General features: G+C 35.3%; 1 protein-coding gene across 6 annotated transcripts in view; it reads right to left on the minus strand.

Moving 5' to 3' along the window:
• The window catches only part of Mtd (TLD domain-containing protein mustard), a 302,520-nt gene that overhangs the window by 260,559 nt on the left and 23,987 nt on the right, over positions 1-17,974 (minus strand). Inside the window, exon 1 of one of the 6 annotated variants that reach the window (XM_072013262.1) lies at positions 2,244-2,253. The exons of the other annotated variants lie outside the window; for them this stretch is intronic. Within the exon in view, the coding sequence (XP_071869363.1) occupies positions 2,244-2,245 (2 nt within the window). The 5' untranslated portion in view covers positions 2,246-2,253. Of the gene's footprint in view, positions 1-2,243; positions 2,254-17,974 lie in introns of those variants that run through there. 6 annotated transcript variants of the gene reach the window in all.

Genomic DNA, 17,974 nt, shown 5'->3' on the forward strand with positions numbered 1-17,974 from the left:
TACGAACGCGAGGCTTTTTCAACGCCATCAGTCATGCTTCTCGAAATACCGCGAATTTTGAAACTGAACAAACACTTGAGTGGTAAAACCGTCAGTACCATCCTTTTTATTAGCGATTTTCGTTACACTCCGAATTGTTTGTTCGTGGTATAAATTCTTCAAAAATTTCGATATTTCTCGTCGATGTAGCTCACTTCATTTTACTGTACAACACGATAAAATAGCAATATAATATAGTAACTTTAGAACTCGATGTAAGAATATGATATAGCGTAAGAAACTAGAAACGAGACTGCGACAACTTGCTCAAAATAGGCTATGGGCTTAAAGTATAAATTATTGTTATTATTATTAGAATTTTATTAGAATTTAAGATAGATAATCATATGTAATCTTTATATATACTGACTCTATACTACATCATGTTCGATCTTTATGTAAATAATTAATAATTTTTGGAATATTTGCTGTTTCGTACAGTTACGTATATTTTAACTTTTCATATCTATTTTGTGCGCGTGTATTTTGCTCGCGTTTTTGCCTCGCGATTTCAAAGATGGCTTTTTAAACATCGACAATTCACGGTTACAAAACCGCGTGAGACGTAAATATTGAAATATTATACACAATTTGTATTTGACGAAATTTATCGAAACGCATCGTTCTACCCACGCTGCAGCTAAAACTATTTTACGCGGTTCATACAGTTAATATTAACTGTCTTATAGACAGCATTTCAAATTGCATATTGTATTATTTTGAGTTCACTAGAGCGTTTATAATATCGCCTGGCAAGTTTATTTAATTTATAAACAACTTAAAATCCAACACAAAATACAAACGAAATAATAAAATTAATACTATGCAATATATGTATAAAAATAAATAAAAAATAAATAAAATAAATAAATATAAAAAAATAAATAATAAATATAATCCAACACAAAATACAAACAAAATAATAAAATTAATATATATATTACATAGTATTAATTTTACTATTTCGTTTGATTTTATTTATTATTTATTTTTTATATTTATTTATTTTATTTATTTTTTATTTATTTTTATATATATATTACATAGTATTAATTTTATTATTCATTTGTATTTTGTGTTGGATTTTAAGTTGTTTATAAATTAAATAAACTTGCCAGGATATTATAAACGCTCTAGTGAACTCAAAATAATATATAAATACTTGTTTTACGATTTACGATCTTACATATATATAAAATAAATATAAATAAAAGGATATACTAAGAATGAACGAACCGATATGCTTGTAATTTTCGAGCGATTCAATTTTGATGTACAAACGATTTTTACCAAGTCTCTATCGATTTTCTACAAAATTAATGTTTACACTTTATATTTCTTACTAACAGACTGATATCATCGAATAATAAAATCAGAATCGAACAACGATTACTCGACCCCCATCCACCGCATGCTACAGTGTGCGACGTGTAATTTGTGGACTGACGCGACGCCACAGCATGCAGAGACAGAGAGAGAGAGAAAGAGAGAAAAAAGAAACGGGAGAGTGTCCGATTTCGTGGCGAAGTGGGACGCGTTAATGAATTTCCTTATCAAATCTCGGCCTCGTCGTGCCACGGCCCGCTATTATTATCTCTCCCATCGATCAATACGACGTGCGGCCGTATTGCAGGATGACTTGCAAATAACGCAGAAAACGTTTCTGCGCAGGACGTGTAGGATATCCGTTTCCTATCGATACCTGGATTTCGTCGTACGAACAAGCAAACCTGAGGAACCATAGAGCACGTCGGATTCCGATCGATGAAAATCTCGCGAGACGCTCGTACGAGACGAGAACGTGTTTAGTTCCGACTGCATTCCATGGAACTCTCTCCTGAACTTATGAAACTTCAATGTCGCGCAAGTAGGTAGAGTTACATTAAATTCAACACGGTCATATTCAATTCTGCGTATTTATCCGTGTCATTGATTGCTATAGCTTAATTAATTTATCGTTTATACTCGGTAGAATATAATCATATTTGTCATTCATGAGTGAATATAACATAACGCCGTATTAATAAATCAATATAGCAATTTCGCAACTGCGCAGATATTCATAATTACATAGTTGGTAATTTCATCCTATAATTCAGTCTGTAATTTAATAGAAAGAAACCGGTTTAGTTCGAGAATAACAGGGTTTGTTAAACAAATTGTGCACGAATAATCTTCATATTTAGAAAAATGTCTGGATGTGAATTTTATTCCTACGAGGATAGGATCAATAAATCGAAAACCGATACGTAATCTTATTTTATAATTCAGTTTATTGTAATTCCGTGTAATTTGAGAATAATAGAGTCCACTGAATGAATTATCCACTAATAAATTTCTTATTTGTACAAATTTTGTCGTACTAAACGAACCGACGAGTCATTTCGTCAATGAAAAGAAAGAAAATAAAATAAAGAGATTTTCGTTAAAAGGAAAAAGATTGCAAATATTTGTAAAGTTTGGAGATAAAATTCGATGGTTCTATTTAACGACACGACGATGACTGTTTCCGTGAAATTTTCGTATACAGAAAGCGGGGGCATTTCGACGCGAAAACAAGTGTCTCTCGTGAATATTAACATAATTGGAATAAATTTCGCGTGCACGATGTTTGCGTATGTTCGGGGTGCATTATACGCGCGACGTTTCACGTTAATGGAATATTAGGGATGATAAACCGAGGTAAAAGTGGCCGAGGATGGCCAGGCTGCGTTCACGCGAATTAATGAATTCGGAAACGCGCAGCTCGCCTCGAAACGTTCGTTCGTGAGATTCCGCCAAAAATTATCGGTCCGATAACATTGCCTCCCTGTTGTTCTCGTTGTTGTTGTTGTTGGAATAATTTCGTTAATAAAAACATACCGTGGAACTCGCACATGTATAATAAATGCATTTTGAAAGATCGTTTCACCAAGAGGGCAGAATATTTCGCAACATATGCGCAATAATAATAATACGAGTAATTCTACAGAAATGACGATGGAATGAAATAAAATTGAAAGAAAGAAATGTAAAAAGAAAAATGAATCAAGAAGTATAATAACAGAGATTCGTTGATGAAAGAGTATTTCGCCGATATGATATTGTAATACACGCCTTTCTTCGTAAAATTGCAGAATAATTATATCGAATTTTAACATTAGTAAATTCGTTTGAACGAAAGATTAAGAACAAAAATGTAATATGGTAGTGCGCTATTATATTGCTAGAATGAACAAATTATTATTATAAGCACAACCTTACTTATTCGAACGTTCTATTATTCAAATGAGATATTTCTCAATAACAGATGTTTTTTTTCCCTTTCAAATGTTTACATATTTTATCGCTGTTCATATACAACGTATTCTTGTATCTATTCGATCGAGTAAATTCCGATTATAAGAATTTAGTATGAAACTAATAGCGTTCCAACTATCGGAACAAGATACGATATATAATTAAAAAAGTTCGAAAGCGGTGTAGGTGCGATAGAATTAGCAAACAGACACGATGGTATTGGGAAAGCGATCGTCACGGATATTCAAAAGGAGAAACTTAATATTGAAAATTGCCCGGAGCATGTAGATTCTTCTGATACTGGAAACAGCAGAGAAACCTTAAATATACCGATGTAATGAAATGGTTTCATCGTGAAAGAAGATAATAATGGCGATTTTATAGAAGTGGAAACAACAAACGAGAACGATAATGAAGAGGTGTTTCTCGTGCCGAAGCATTCGCGGCAGTCGAAAAAGAGCTCCGGTAGTTCGAAGTACAAAAAGACTGCAACTCAGTGCAGTTACTTATATTGAAAAAATTATATAAATATTTAAAAAATCTGTCAATTGATCTTAATATGTATTCGAAAAAAAGAAAGGAAATTTCGTACGAAAAAGGTGATAGTTATATTATTCGAGCAGTATAACGAGAATTATACCTGCCTTTTTAAAAAAAGGGAGGCTCTACTATATATTGAATTTTAATTTTAATAAATTGATCGTAGAGAAAATTAAGGACAAAAAAATGAAAGAAAATTTTCCAGAACTCGCAATACGCGGGTTGTCGATAAATTACTTCGATCAAGAATGCAGCTATTTCGAAGCAGCGATTATAAATATATTCAAATTCGCGTGCGCACAATCGATCGATCCGATGTCAGAGCAGAACGACGGCTTTCGCAAATCAAAACGACCGCTTTCACGAAATATTTTTTTCCGATGGCTCACTTTGTTGGCCAACGTTTGCGTTCCCATCGCGTTCATTTGTCACTCGTGCCTCCGCCATCGTTTTCTCTCGTCCTTTTTTCTCTTTTTGTTGCTATTTGCATTTATATCGCGCGTTGTCGGGGCGTTTGCATTTTCATCAAATGAAAATTCCATATACACGATATATTTTGCAACATCGAGTTCCGATTATGCAGCAACGCAATCCCAAAGTAATTGACATTTCAACGAACTTTTCCTTTTTAATTTATAAACGTGGTCCTATGTTTGCCAATGATTCGCCAAAATGGCGTAGCTGAAAGATATCGATTAATTTAATTTCATATTTAATATTTCTATCGTCCACCTTTTGCGATAAGAAATAATTTCTTTGCACATTTATTTTCACTATAATCCTGTCAATTCTGATATTCCTTACAGAGAAAGATATTCAAAGGTTGAAATCAACTAGATAGAAGGGAGAAAAGGTTTCACGATTATAGATCGCTCACTAATTACGTTAAAACAAATGATATATCGATCGCTTTAGAGATTAGATATTCAGAGGTGAAAATTAACCAGATAAAAGAAATAATAGAATTCGTAATTAATTGTCGTTCGCTAACTAATTAAACTAGAACAGATTATCGATTGCTTCAAGCGTTTGGCGTTCAGAAGTTGAAATTAACCGATAGAAGGAGTAATAGGTTTCATAATTATCATTCACTAACTAATTAAACTAAAAGTAGTTATATATTCATTACTTTAGGAATTAGATGCTCAAAAGTTGAAATCATCCAACAGAGGAAATAATAGGTTTCCTAATTGTCATTCACTGACTAATTAAGATAAAACAAATTATTAATTGAGGTTAGGTGTTCAGAAGCTGAAATTAAGCAACAGAAGGAATTTTGCGTACTCAGATACATTAAGTAATTAAACTGAAGGAAATTATTAATTGCTTCATAGTTTAGATATTCAGAAATTGAAATTACCCAATAGAAGGAAATGATAGGCTTCATAATTGTCATTCACTGACTAATTAAGATAAAACAAATCATTAATTGAGGTTAGGTATCCATAGGTTAAAATTAAGCAACAGAAGGAAAATGTGTGTTCTCGGATATTATACATTAAGTAATTAAACTGAAGGAAATTATTAACTCCTTCAGAGGTTAGGTGTTCAGAAATGGAAATTACCCAATAGAAGGAAATGATAGGCTCCATAATTGTCATTCACTGACTAATTAAGATAAAACAAATCATTAATTGAGGTTAGGTGTTCAGAGGTTGAAATTAAGCAACAGAAGGAAAATGCGTGTTCTCGGATATTATACATTAAGTAATTAAACTGAAGGAAATTATTAATTGCTTCATAAGTTAGGTGTTCAGAAATTGAAATTACCCAATAGAAGGAGTAATAGGCTTCATATTTGTCATTCACTGATTAATTAAAATACAACAAATCATTAATTGTTTCAAAGGATAGTTGTTCAGGGATTGAAATTAACTAATAGAAGAAAAATATGCTTCTCGGTTATAATACATTTAGTAATTAAACTGAAGCAAATTATTAATTGCTTCATAAGTTAGGTCTTCAGAAATTGAAATTGTTTCAATTGGTTTCAAAATTCATTTAACGACTAATTAAACTAAAACAAATTACATATTCATTGCTTTAGAGATCAAACGTTCAGGGGTTAAAATTAACTAGATAAAAGAAATAATGTTTCTTAAAAGTAATAAAGTTTCATAATCATCATTCAACAACTGAGTAAACTAAAATATTATCCACGACTAATTGCTTCTGAATTTTTCAATTTTCAGTTTTGCTAGCGCAAGAAGAAAATTAGAGAAAGGTGTTTGATCAAAGGAAGAGCACAGAAGGGGTCAGGATTACAAGAAAATCCTCTGGAAATCGAGGATCCTGCAATCACGGAGAACAAACAGAGCGAAAGTGTAGGTGATAGTCGAACGTCGCGAATTTTGTTGCGGTTTCCATTCCGTTTTGCACGGCTCGCTCCGCGATAATGGAATTTCAGTGACGTTGGAGGAAAATCGAGCCACGACAAGCTTCTGCAAAATGGTCATTTGTCAAATTACCACGATTAACGACGTTCCCCCGCTAATACAATTAATCAGTTCGAGCCAATTGTCCGGCGCGTCAGAGAAAAATTGCTCGATGCTATATCTGTGCTCGTTTGAAAAATGGAGTGATCAGTTTAGTGCTTCGCTCGCGAATTACAATCTACATTTCTCTCTTTTTCTCTTCTCCTTGTTCTCAGAAAATTCCTTTACTTTTCCACCTTTTGATAACATTTTCCTGCATATAATCGTTACTAATACATATAAATGATACATATAAAATAATAAATAATAAATGATAAATGCATACATATAAATTGAATACGCCTATGTTACATTGTAGAAGAAATTTCTAAAACTTCTGGCTAATTGAATAAATCGAATTAACTCTTTAGACTGACCGAGGATAGAATCTTCAACTAAAGTACACTTTTATCAGGAAGATTGAACAAAATCGCGAGCGCCATTCAAACTGATGAAACCGATCTACTGAATTAACGACATAAATTTTCACCTAAAGATTATCTCCGACAATCTGAGAAAAATTCAACCGAGTAACGTTATCAAGACATCTTACTTATTAATTGGAACGATTTATCGATCCTTTCATCCACTCAGCTGAAACAAGGCGGCAAACACCATAAAGATTTATAGGGACAAGACCCAAAAGTACAACGATATAAATATTTTACTGCAGAAACCATGTTCGAGCAGCATGTGTCTTCGTAATCTACAACGCAAAACATACAGGTGAATCCCAACTGCAGAGCTATGATATTTCAAAACCCACGTACTCGATCTGCCAACCATTTCTACGCTCAACTCACCTAAACAACTCGGGTTCTTCAACAGCCACGAATAAACGATAAACTACGGAGACGCTAAATGAGCAGAAAGATAAAAGAAGAGACAGGAGGAGCGTGTAAACGAGCGCGGAAAAAGAACGGACGAGTGAAACGTCCGCGGCGCGTTTTAATTCGACGTTAATGCAAAGTGCTTGGTCGTCGGCAGCAGTGGTTGAAGGTTATTATCTGTCGCTGGCAGAGACCCAACAGCCGGCGGAGCAAAGAGAGTGCAAGAGCTTTTTTTCCTCTCGACGCACTTAACCCTCCGTTGGATTGAAACACGATAAACGCTCCATGCGCTCGTGGATTGCCAGCCGACGCGTGTTAAGGTATTTGCAGCGCGACGATATCCCTCAGAAGTAAAACGCGCAGAGACACGCCGACAACCATATTCTTCGCGCATATCTGACATTCTTTTCCTGGCAAGAACCTTCTTCGTTGTGTGTATTTTCTACGCGCGCACGCTAACAAACAGTTAGCCCGTGTTATGCAGATACCTAGCAACCGTCGATGATCCGAAATTGAGTAAATTTAGTTGGAAGATTTGAATTTGATGGGGATACAGCGATTAGTGGGCGACTAGCCGGCAAAAAGGGCCGATCGATCAGCATTAAACTGTTATTGTTATTGTTATTGATAACATAATAGGTTGCAGAAAAAAAGATACCATGTTCTGTTCTTTACTATCATTAGTATAATTTTGATATTTTTGAATACGTAGTATATTTGCATATTCGTACGTTACGTAAAATGTCGTAAATAGTAATTAGCATTTGTTGAAATAAATATAATTATATTGACGTAATTATTTCAATTAACGTAATGATTATTACGTAAAGAGTTAAAAGTAGTAATTAGTACCTATCGAAATATATCAAGCAAGCACCAATTAACCAGGAAGTCATTGTTTCTTATTTTATCGCAGCGAAAGCACCATTTCAAAGGAACAAATAATTAAAACGACATAAGGGAGAAGATGGAAAGGCGGAAGTTTGTAGATTGTAAGACATTTTGTTATTCACCAAAGGAAGGGCTACACGAGGAAGACCGTGCTGCAAGGGGTGATGACTGATGATCGAGGAGATAAAGAGGATATAGGGAGCAAGTTGAAGAGGGTGAAGTTTGAGGACTAGAAGACATTTGAGAATACCTTGGTTTAAGAGGAAGTTTTCCTACGGTTGGAGGACTAATAAAATAAATGACAGTGATATTTTGGAAGTATTAGTGTCATAGTGTCTAAAATCGTGTAACAAACTGTGGAGAAAATACTGAAACGCGATGGAAAAGTTACTTGGAAAGGACGATGGAAAGAAGAGAAATAAATATAGCTACGTTTACCAACAGCAACCGATCTTATTGAAACAATTTCCATCGTATAAAATAAATTTTGTCTTTGAAAGAAAATAGCATAGTTTGTTTAAAATTCAACGAAAACGGGCTAAAAATTTGTGAAAGAACATGCAAGGTTTAACACGCAACTTGAGAATGAAAATACATTATAATGAAAACCCGATAGATTACCCATTATCGTCAATAAAATTGACTCGTTATTGATGACACAACACTTTAGCAACATTCTGCAGAAGATTGCTGTTTAATCGTCGTTTAGTGTAACCATCGACAGATCTTCGATGCTCGAAACACCGTGCACGGAAAACTAGCTTGTGAAAAACAGACAGGGAATGACTATCTTCCGTAATGACATTCGAATGCAATATCTTCGTTCTAGCCAAGAAAGGAATATAGATTTTCCATAACAGCGTTAGTTAAAGCGCATCTGGCCGCCGGAAAGAAGAAACGCGAACCACTTCGATGATGTCATTTCAATTCGATTGAAATACCGAACAAGTTAAAACGCATTATCTCATAACACAGTGATTTCCTTTATTACAGCAATTTACATTTTTATAACGTTATTAGAAACTGACTAGCGTTCAAATAAAAAAAAGCACTGTAGGTGAATTTCAACGACCGAATTATATTCACAGCTTCGCGAAAGATAAAAGCCAGCACGTGACCAATTTTCCCACAAGAAACGAGCGACACAGATAACAATATTGCGCCTGGTAGCTGGCGAACGGTTCACGTCACACGTTAAATCACGTTTCCGACTTTTATTATTAGTTTCCGCGCGCGTTCGTAAGATACGTGACGTTTTACTTTCATATTCCGCGTGCTTCCTGCCTGCTCCATATACAAAATCAGCTTTATATTCATTTGTAAATTATACGATGCGATATGAAAGATCAGCATCTTGATATTTCGCAGTTCAACTGATTCCGACGTGAGCAATTTCTTATTCTTTACTGTGCGTTATTCGTAATTATTTATAGTTGTTCTGTTGTTTCTAATCGAAGCGAGATCTGCGTTACGACGAAAGTTCGACAACACGACGATCGACAAAAATTAGAAACTTTGAACAAATGTAATATCCAACGACAAATAATGAGGATGAATCGCGTGTAAAAAAATTAATTAGAAACGTACATATGTATGGTGGATTTATTGTATCGCGCGAACAAAGAGGGAGAACATGAAAGGGAGAAAATAAATAGATAAAATCCGCAATGGAAGACAAAGCTTTCTTTAATAAATCCCTGTTTAATCGAGAGAATTTTAATATGCAAATAAAAATTCAATAGAACGATATTAAAAATTAAACATTGTCGAATACGAATTTAATGTAGGTAATTGGTATAATTGAATTAATATAAATAATTTGCACGAGTTACCGCAACTCGACAGAGGCTCACAGGCAGCGCTTCGTACGTTGCAGTCTTCAATTTATGTTCGAACAAAAATTGTTCAAAAATTTTGTTCTTTCTAATCGTTTATATATTCGTAAAGAGCTCTTCGAGGACCATTTATTCATGTGACAGCAAAAAATGAAATTTCACAAAATCATGGGTGGTAAGGATAAATCTTGGTAAACAATTTCTTCTTCTTTTTCTTTTTTTTTAATTTCTCACATCTACGACATAGACCATAAAAGACATTGCAACGTTTAATTTGCCATTTTTTCTGTATCGATACTTACGATGATACGAAAAATCGAAAATTCTTTAGCAGGAGAAAGAGTGGTTATTGGCATTACACGAACTACATTTGTGCAAAGTTCCAAATTTTGTTGAATTTTTGAGCTGCCGAATTTTCCTTGTTAATCGAGATACGCCTTTCTACCAATTATATACAATTAAATTGATTCAACATTATCAACATTCAACATTTCGTAAAGAGAAAAATGGCGCCAATTAACATTCTTGTAATTGTTTCTACTTTGAAAGAAGCAAACTGGTAATTTAACGGTGAAAATCGGAATTAAAGTAACGACTAATTAAATAAAATTAATTAAAAATAAATTATACCAGTAATAGATTATATAAGTCAAGAACATCAGCAATGGAAATAACAATGGAGCGAAGCTTTTTGAGCAGAATAATACACGAAGAGGAACAATCTTTGAACTCTGTACAGAGTTTTGTACAGCTTTAAAATAAAGTAAAATCATGATAACGTAAACTAATAACAGAAAACCTCGCAGGAAGATAATATTTGCTATTCGATGATTTACTATCAAGAAGTAATAGAATGTAAAATACAACGATTTAGGTGCACGATACTTTTCGAAACACGAAACGTCCAGTTAAATACCGTTGCAACGATCGAACGATAAGAAGCTTGGCGAATGATAGCGCGATGCAAAGCCTCAGATCATTCGATAATCGCAATAAAGACGTGTACTTTGTACGCCTTTATAATCGAAATACGAGAGAAAAGAAAAAAAACCACATTACCGGTGTCACAGAAAATATAATTATCGTCGGCCGTGTAATTGCACAAACTTATCGTCGCTTGAAATCGGCGTTATCTGGCGGAGAAATCGCGCGCGCAACGTCCAGTTGATCTCAAGCTTACTTAGCAGGTGTTTCGACGTTGGTAATTGCTTCAAGTCGTCGATTTATCAGCGTTAAAAAGCCATGATTCATTGGGAAAACCGATAGGGGAGATTAAAAAAAAGTCCAATTATTTTCTGCGACTGTTCCATTGGAATTTCTACTCGGAAAAATACAAATTCCTTGAAACGATGTCTTACACAGTGGCCAGAAACGGTACAAAATTCCGTATCGTTGTATTTATCGATTTATTCGATTTGCGTTTTACATAATTAATTAAGTCCAAGTATATTACGTGATGCTGTCAAGATAAAATATCGAATCTAATTTAAAAAGAAACGCTTCATTGGCAAACAAAGGAAACGTGTAATTATTTTTTGCAGCCACTGTACATAGATTAATAAGTTTCTGTATAAATTGGTAGCTACAAATAATTCACTCGCGTAAGTTCGTTTATCAAAGAAATTATCAGAGAAATTTGACAAAAAAAAATGACGCAAATAAATGGCGCAAACAACTTGCAAGCTGAAACTTTCAACAGTAGTTTGCTTGAAATCAGCCTCTCTCAACAGATTAATTAAATTAATCAACCCCCCAACTTTCTATTATCACTAGACTGAGGATTTTTCTGCGTTTATGAGAAGATTCAAGACACAAAAATACACAGAATGCTCATAATATTCGCTATTATTATTACATTAATTGTCACCATATGTATCTAATTACAATCAACTAACAAAAATTATATTTAGAAAAATACGAATTTGCGGAAAACAGAAAATCATCGGTGGTCTCTGCAATTTTCTCGTAACAACACACGCGTGTTTAAAACAACGTTTCACATCGAATTCGTTTGTTTCGATAATTCATCCAGATTCACCGTATATATTCGTTGTTCGAAACAAATCACACGGTCCACGTTGTAGCTGTAATTTTATCGTCATTTACCTCCTCTTCGAGTGGAACGATTATTCAAACGACGCAGCGTATTTCCGGAACAAACGCGTGCCACGTTAAGCTATTCATAGCGCGACAATATCCCTAAAAGGTAAAACACGCCGAGGCTCGAAAATCATATTCCTCGCGCACGCTTAAGATTCTTCCTCTTCGAAGAAATTTTTTCGCTCTTCGCTGTCTGTGCTTTTCACGTGCGCGCGCGCGTACTAACAAACGGTTGTTCGTTGCTTGCGCCGGTAATTATGAAAACGTTGTTTGTTCATGTGTCTCTGGTTTCGAGATATTTGAGGTTTTGCGTGAGCCGAACCTGAGGAGTCCGAAAGTGCAAGAAAGAGCTGTGCCACGAAAGATCGAGAAAAAAGATTTCCATTAACTCGGAAATAAAATTTAGGTGTCCCGTTATCATCCCTCGATTCGTAATTACGTGGCAGGAGTTCCATTTGTACAACGATCGTTTATTATGGACGATTTTTTCGAAAATGTTGTGTGCGAAAAATTTCTGCGCACGAGAGATTCTTTTAATGTAATTTTCAGATTTCAGCGCAGCGCAAATAAGATAAAGAACGAAACGGTTTCTCAGATGCATTATCTTCATATTGGTAGGTTTAAATAAAAACATGGCGAAGATTTCAATTTTGCAACTTCTGTTGAAACAATCCTTTTCATAAAATTCTTAATATCTCGCGACTCGACCCAGCGGTTCAATCTCTACTACTTTGCGAAGATACTCTCAGACTATTGTAGCGTAAATGGATACGGCTCAAACTAAGTGAGAAACTCGCTTTTTTCTTTTTTACATTTTTTTTTTTTTAATTGATTTAGGTCACTTTACATACTATAGTATTCTATGGTATCCTCATTGGCATGCAGAACATTTCACCAATAAAGGGTCAGAATTTTCAATTTTCCCATTTACGCTATCTTCTACGAGCACTCTTCGATTATCGATCGGTTTTCTCGTAATTAATCAAAAAAACATTTTTTGCAGCCACCTGCTGTGAGGATTACGTGTTGAAATTTTCAACTCTCAGGATAAATATTTCTATTTCGACGAGGCTGAGCTCCCTAAAAATTCAATCGCGTAGAGATAACAGAACAGTAAATAATCGCATCTCGTGAAAATTTCGAAGAAATTGTAAGAAAGTCAAACCACGCTACAAATTACGAAGATTAAAAGCAACGCGTGTAAACGCGTTCGCTGGGTCGCACGAGACAATTCAACGCAACAAACGAGCAACGAAACGCGCGTACAACGTCGGCTCGTATTATTTCGACCGAATTTTCGATTCAACTGGTCCCCTCCCTTCCGCCGTTCCCGTAACAAGGAACAAAAAGATCGTTTCGTTGTTCGTTATCCGGACGAAAATTCGCCCCGATTCTGGCTTTTCCTCTCATTGAAAGCCGCTTTTTTCCTCCCAGAAACGTCACGCATTGTCACGGTTTCAAACAGAAAAAAAATTATCCCCCGAGCGGGCAAAAAGATAGAAAGGATCCAACCACTCGAATTTTTCCAACGTTATCTATCAGTCGGTATTAAATTTCTACTTCCAATCGGTTGATTAAGTTTGCATGTGAAAATAGTTTCGTTTTTTCTTTTTTTTTTTTCTTTTTTTTTTTTTTTCTTTCAAATAACGGACAGGACGATAAGGATATTTTGTTCTTATAGGATCTTGTAATTTACATCGCAATTTGTGAGGTTAGGTTAAGTTAAGTCTCGAGACAATTTGACTCTCTTCCCATTTCGTGCTAATGTACCGAAAAATTAATTAGCGAAGGAATCGCGTTAACGATCGACCTAGCAGATTATAATTCTGGTTAATTTTCTGCTATAATGTGGAATATGCAACGTATGCTGAATACAGGTTGGTCGTAAACAAAGATCCATAATTTAGGGGAGCTATATAGCACAAGAAACGTCTTACAAACGTAGGTCTAGAAATCAATCCTTTAAACGTAAAATCGACTTCTATTTTTCAGTAATGCTAGATATCGCATGCTGATCTCTTCGAAGTATTCGCATCACATCGAACGTCGAGTATACAACCGTGAACTAATATTGTCTCGAGTTACTTTGTTTACTATTTAGTTACTACGCATGCTCGAATTCACAACAACGCCGTGTTGCTTGATCGACGTTCAACGTGATGCGAACGGACCAGATTAGGTTACGATATATACACGTAGAACGCTAGAGGAAGAATAAAGGTTGATTTTACACCGAAAGGAATGGCTTTAGGGCGCACGTTGATTTGACATCTTTTGCTCCCCTTGGTGAATATTATAACCACTAAGTTATGGACCCTCCTTTACGAACACCCTGTACATAGTGGGAATCAAACGCGAATACATATGTATATCTCGAAGACACAAAATTTATGCCAAAACGCTTACACGTATATTGCGTGAATCGAAAATCACAAAAATGTAAAATATGGAGGAATACAAATTAGTCTCCTAAGACCAGAGTTAGGCGTTATGCGAATATTGTTTCGAATAAATATTTATCTGTGTTAATTATCACTGTGAATTAATTATCACAATGAATTCATAGCAATGAAATACTTTATCCATGGAATAATTATTTGTTACCAGTAACGAATTATTTTCTATGGTAATTCGACTAATAACTACGGAATTATTCGAATAACAATACGAATAATTGTTTTTTTCTGCTTGAGTTTATGCAGGTGTTTACAGATAACAAATCTTATTAATTTGCCGAGTGAATAATTTACCAAGGAACGATAAACTTTTCAATCTGGCATTCGAAAAAGCTATAACAGCCAATGTTACAACAACTGGACAACGTAGTTTGGAAACATGTCTCACGTTCAATGTCATACTAACCAATACAATATAACATCATACAATATCATCCTCCGTGTAACACGTAAATATTTATATACAATATATTATTTTATCCAAGTAAATTCTTTTCCGGAAAAACTATTCGATTAAGTTTTCATTCAGATAAATACTCACGCGAATAATTTCATATTCGAATAAATTCTTATTCAAACAAATACTCGCTCAGTCGGATATTTATTCGTTTGTGGCAAATCAAATTTCGTTCTATTATTTTCATTCGTTATCTGTTCTATTCGAATAAAATTTCCGAGACTATCGGAATGTACCGATTGCTCGAGTAGTGACGCGAATTCCGAATAACGGATAACTTTGACCCATAGAGAAAAAACACACACGAGTGTACATGTATGTACAAGAATAGTTTCAAAGGATAGTTTCGCGATAACATTGTTTTGTGTTCGTCGTTTCGTTCTCAATCAGATACGATTCAGCCGATACGGTGAACGGTCTACGAATCGGGTCAAGGTGACCCGACATTCGGTTTCCCAGGAATAGTAGTAAAAGAAAAACAGAAAAGTCTGTAGGTTAACACTTTGACTGCCACGTTGGTCATATATGACCGATCACGGTTTCTCCTGTGATGCCACGGTGGTCATTGGTAACCGGAGCGCTTGAACCTTTTACAATTGTAAAAGTTGTATGAAAATTGACAGTTAGGGCATTTTGAATATAACCGATAAATAAAAAATACTTTGAAATAAAAAGTGCCCCATTGAACAATTAAACATTATTGTTATTTCTATATTTAGAGATAGGATCACAATAGCTATTATTTTATTCTTTGGATAAATCTATCACACCGTTCTGAGCCGAAAAACCTTTATTGCACATTCTTACATGGACTAGGGATAAAAACAAAAAAACATCTTAAACCTATCGATTAAATCTACCGATTGTATCTAGAACAATCTTCCAATTACTATTTATTGTAACTAGCGCATCTGCATATGGATGACGAGCACGAACTCACGTTGTCATTTTCAATAAACATTTTTATTAGAACATCAATAAAAAAAAAAAAAATGAAAACAAATCTCGCATCTAACGGTGCACTGTTTTTGCATCCTTATCTTTGAGGTGTAATCTACGAATATTATTATAAACACACCTTAGAAAATAATTGCAAATGCTGCTTTATAATCATATAATTAAAGTTAGAAGTGTACACGTATCTTACTATTATATATAGAATGAGCAAATATTGTTTACTAATATCTTCTACACGTTTCAACAATATATTCTGCACGTTTTGCTTACGACGAAATAACGAATGCGAATGGTTTGTTGAAATAAACGGAGCCTTGTTATAATATGTCGCTATCAACTGTTACCAAGGCGCCACAGTGGTCACCCGTGAGCACCAATAAAATAAACGGTCCATCGAACAAGAATGTTGTCTTACATCATCAATTTATTATTATTTTGCCATTATTTGCTTTGAATAATAAAAATACTCCCGTGGCGTCCTGAGCGAAACGTGTGATTTTAGCGTGGCCGTCAAAGTGTTAAGTCAACGTTAACGCGAACCTCGTTTTTGCAATGTGTACACTCGCTTCTGTCTCTCGCTATACGTATGCAACGATCAAGCAGAGGACGAGAAAATAGAATGGAAGAGATGAATGGAAGTTAAAAATTCAAAACAATAAGTAATTAGATATTTAGAAGTGAAATCCGCAATGGAAGGAAATGGAAACGTAGTCTGCAATAACGAGGGATGGTAGAAAAGAACCAAAGGTAGATCTATTATAACTACTTTGTAAAGTTTGCGCTACTTTGATGAATTCGATTTACCTGTGCATAAGGAAAGAGACATCATAACGAGATTTTTCTTTCAAGAACATTGCAACATGGAGAAACAGTCTGCTAGCACGATTGAAGAGATTCTTTGTTTCCTGTTGGTGGAGGGAAAAGAAGGATTCCAAGGGATGCTTGCAGCGAAATCCATCGGTGGAAATTCAATCGTTCCCTCGATCCGCGATCGGATCCTCGCGAACACAGGGATTCGACAAGCCAGTAAACCGATTTCGACCATGCGAAAAGGTACTTTTCCCGCCGTGATGCACAAAACCCAGCTAACTGTTTCCAACCATCGACAATGTCGTGGCCAATGGTAGCATAATACAGAATATCAAAAATATAACGCATATACAGTGGAACCTCGAAGGAAGAGATAAAATCTTCGAGTTATGGAGGTATACGATGTACAATTAGCAACGTTATTTGCAGATGTGTAAACTGTGTAAATCTCGCAAGGCGCTAATAAAGAAAAACAATGAATCTTGACTTTCTCTTATAAATTTGTACGGTGCTTAACGCTGATTCGTTGAATCGTATTGTAAACTTGACTTTGCTCTATGCTGATCAACGCGTTTCTGTCGAATCACCGATTGCAACTTTCTACCGTGCAACGAAGCGTATTGGCCCGTTGATATTAGAACAAACATATTGGGTTGACAACTCAGTGATTGCGGATTTTGTCAATACCACCTAATGACAAAATCCGCGATCACTTAGTTGCCAACCCAATATTATACGATCGAACCTCGGAGGAACAGCTAAAATCTTCGAGTTATAGAGATTTCGACTCATCGAAATTTCCGAATAAAGGAGGTTTAACAAACGAAAATTCGACGTACAGAGGCTTTGTACGAAGGCACGATCGCATTCACGTCTCTGGAAAGTCTTCATATCTCAAAGTTCCTCTTAGAACTCGTTTTATTCAACGTACATTTCGAGTTGTCAGGGTTCCACTGTACTAAGAATTCAGAAATACCGTGGCCAAAAAGTACCGAGACTGGCCCGACGGAATGTAGGCTATGAATTTATTCGTCGAAATTTACTTCGTCTTCTTCAAGATAATCTCCTTGCGCTGCAGTACACTTTTTGCGCCAACATTTTTTGCCGATGGTCGATGCACCTCTTATAGTCGAGTCGAGGTATAGTGCGTTGAGAACGCCAGGCGTATATTCTCTTTTATCGCATCTGTCAACTCAAAACAGTGTCCACGAGGCGGTAATTTTAGCCAAGGAAATAAGAAGTCACAGGGAGCCGTATCAAGGGAGTAGAGAGCTTGCGGAGTGCCATTCGTCGAGACTTTAGCGCA

The sequence above is a fragment of the Bombus fervidus genome, chromosome 11 (genome assembly GCF_041682495.2).
Source record: "Bombus fervidus isolate BK054 chromosome 11, iyBomFerv1, whole genome shotgun sequence".
NCBI lineage: Eukaryota > Metazoa > Arthropoda > Insecta > Hymenoptera > Apidae > Bombus > Bombus fervidus.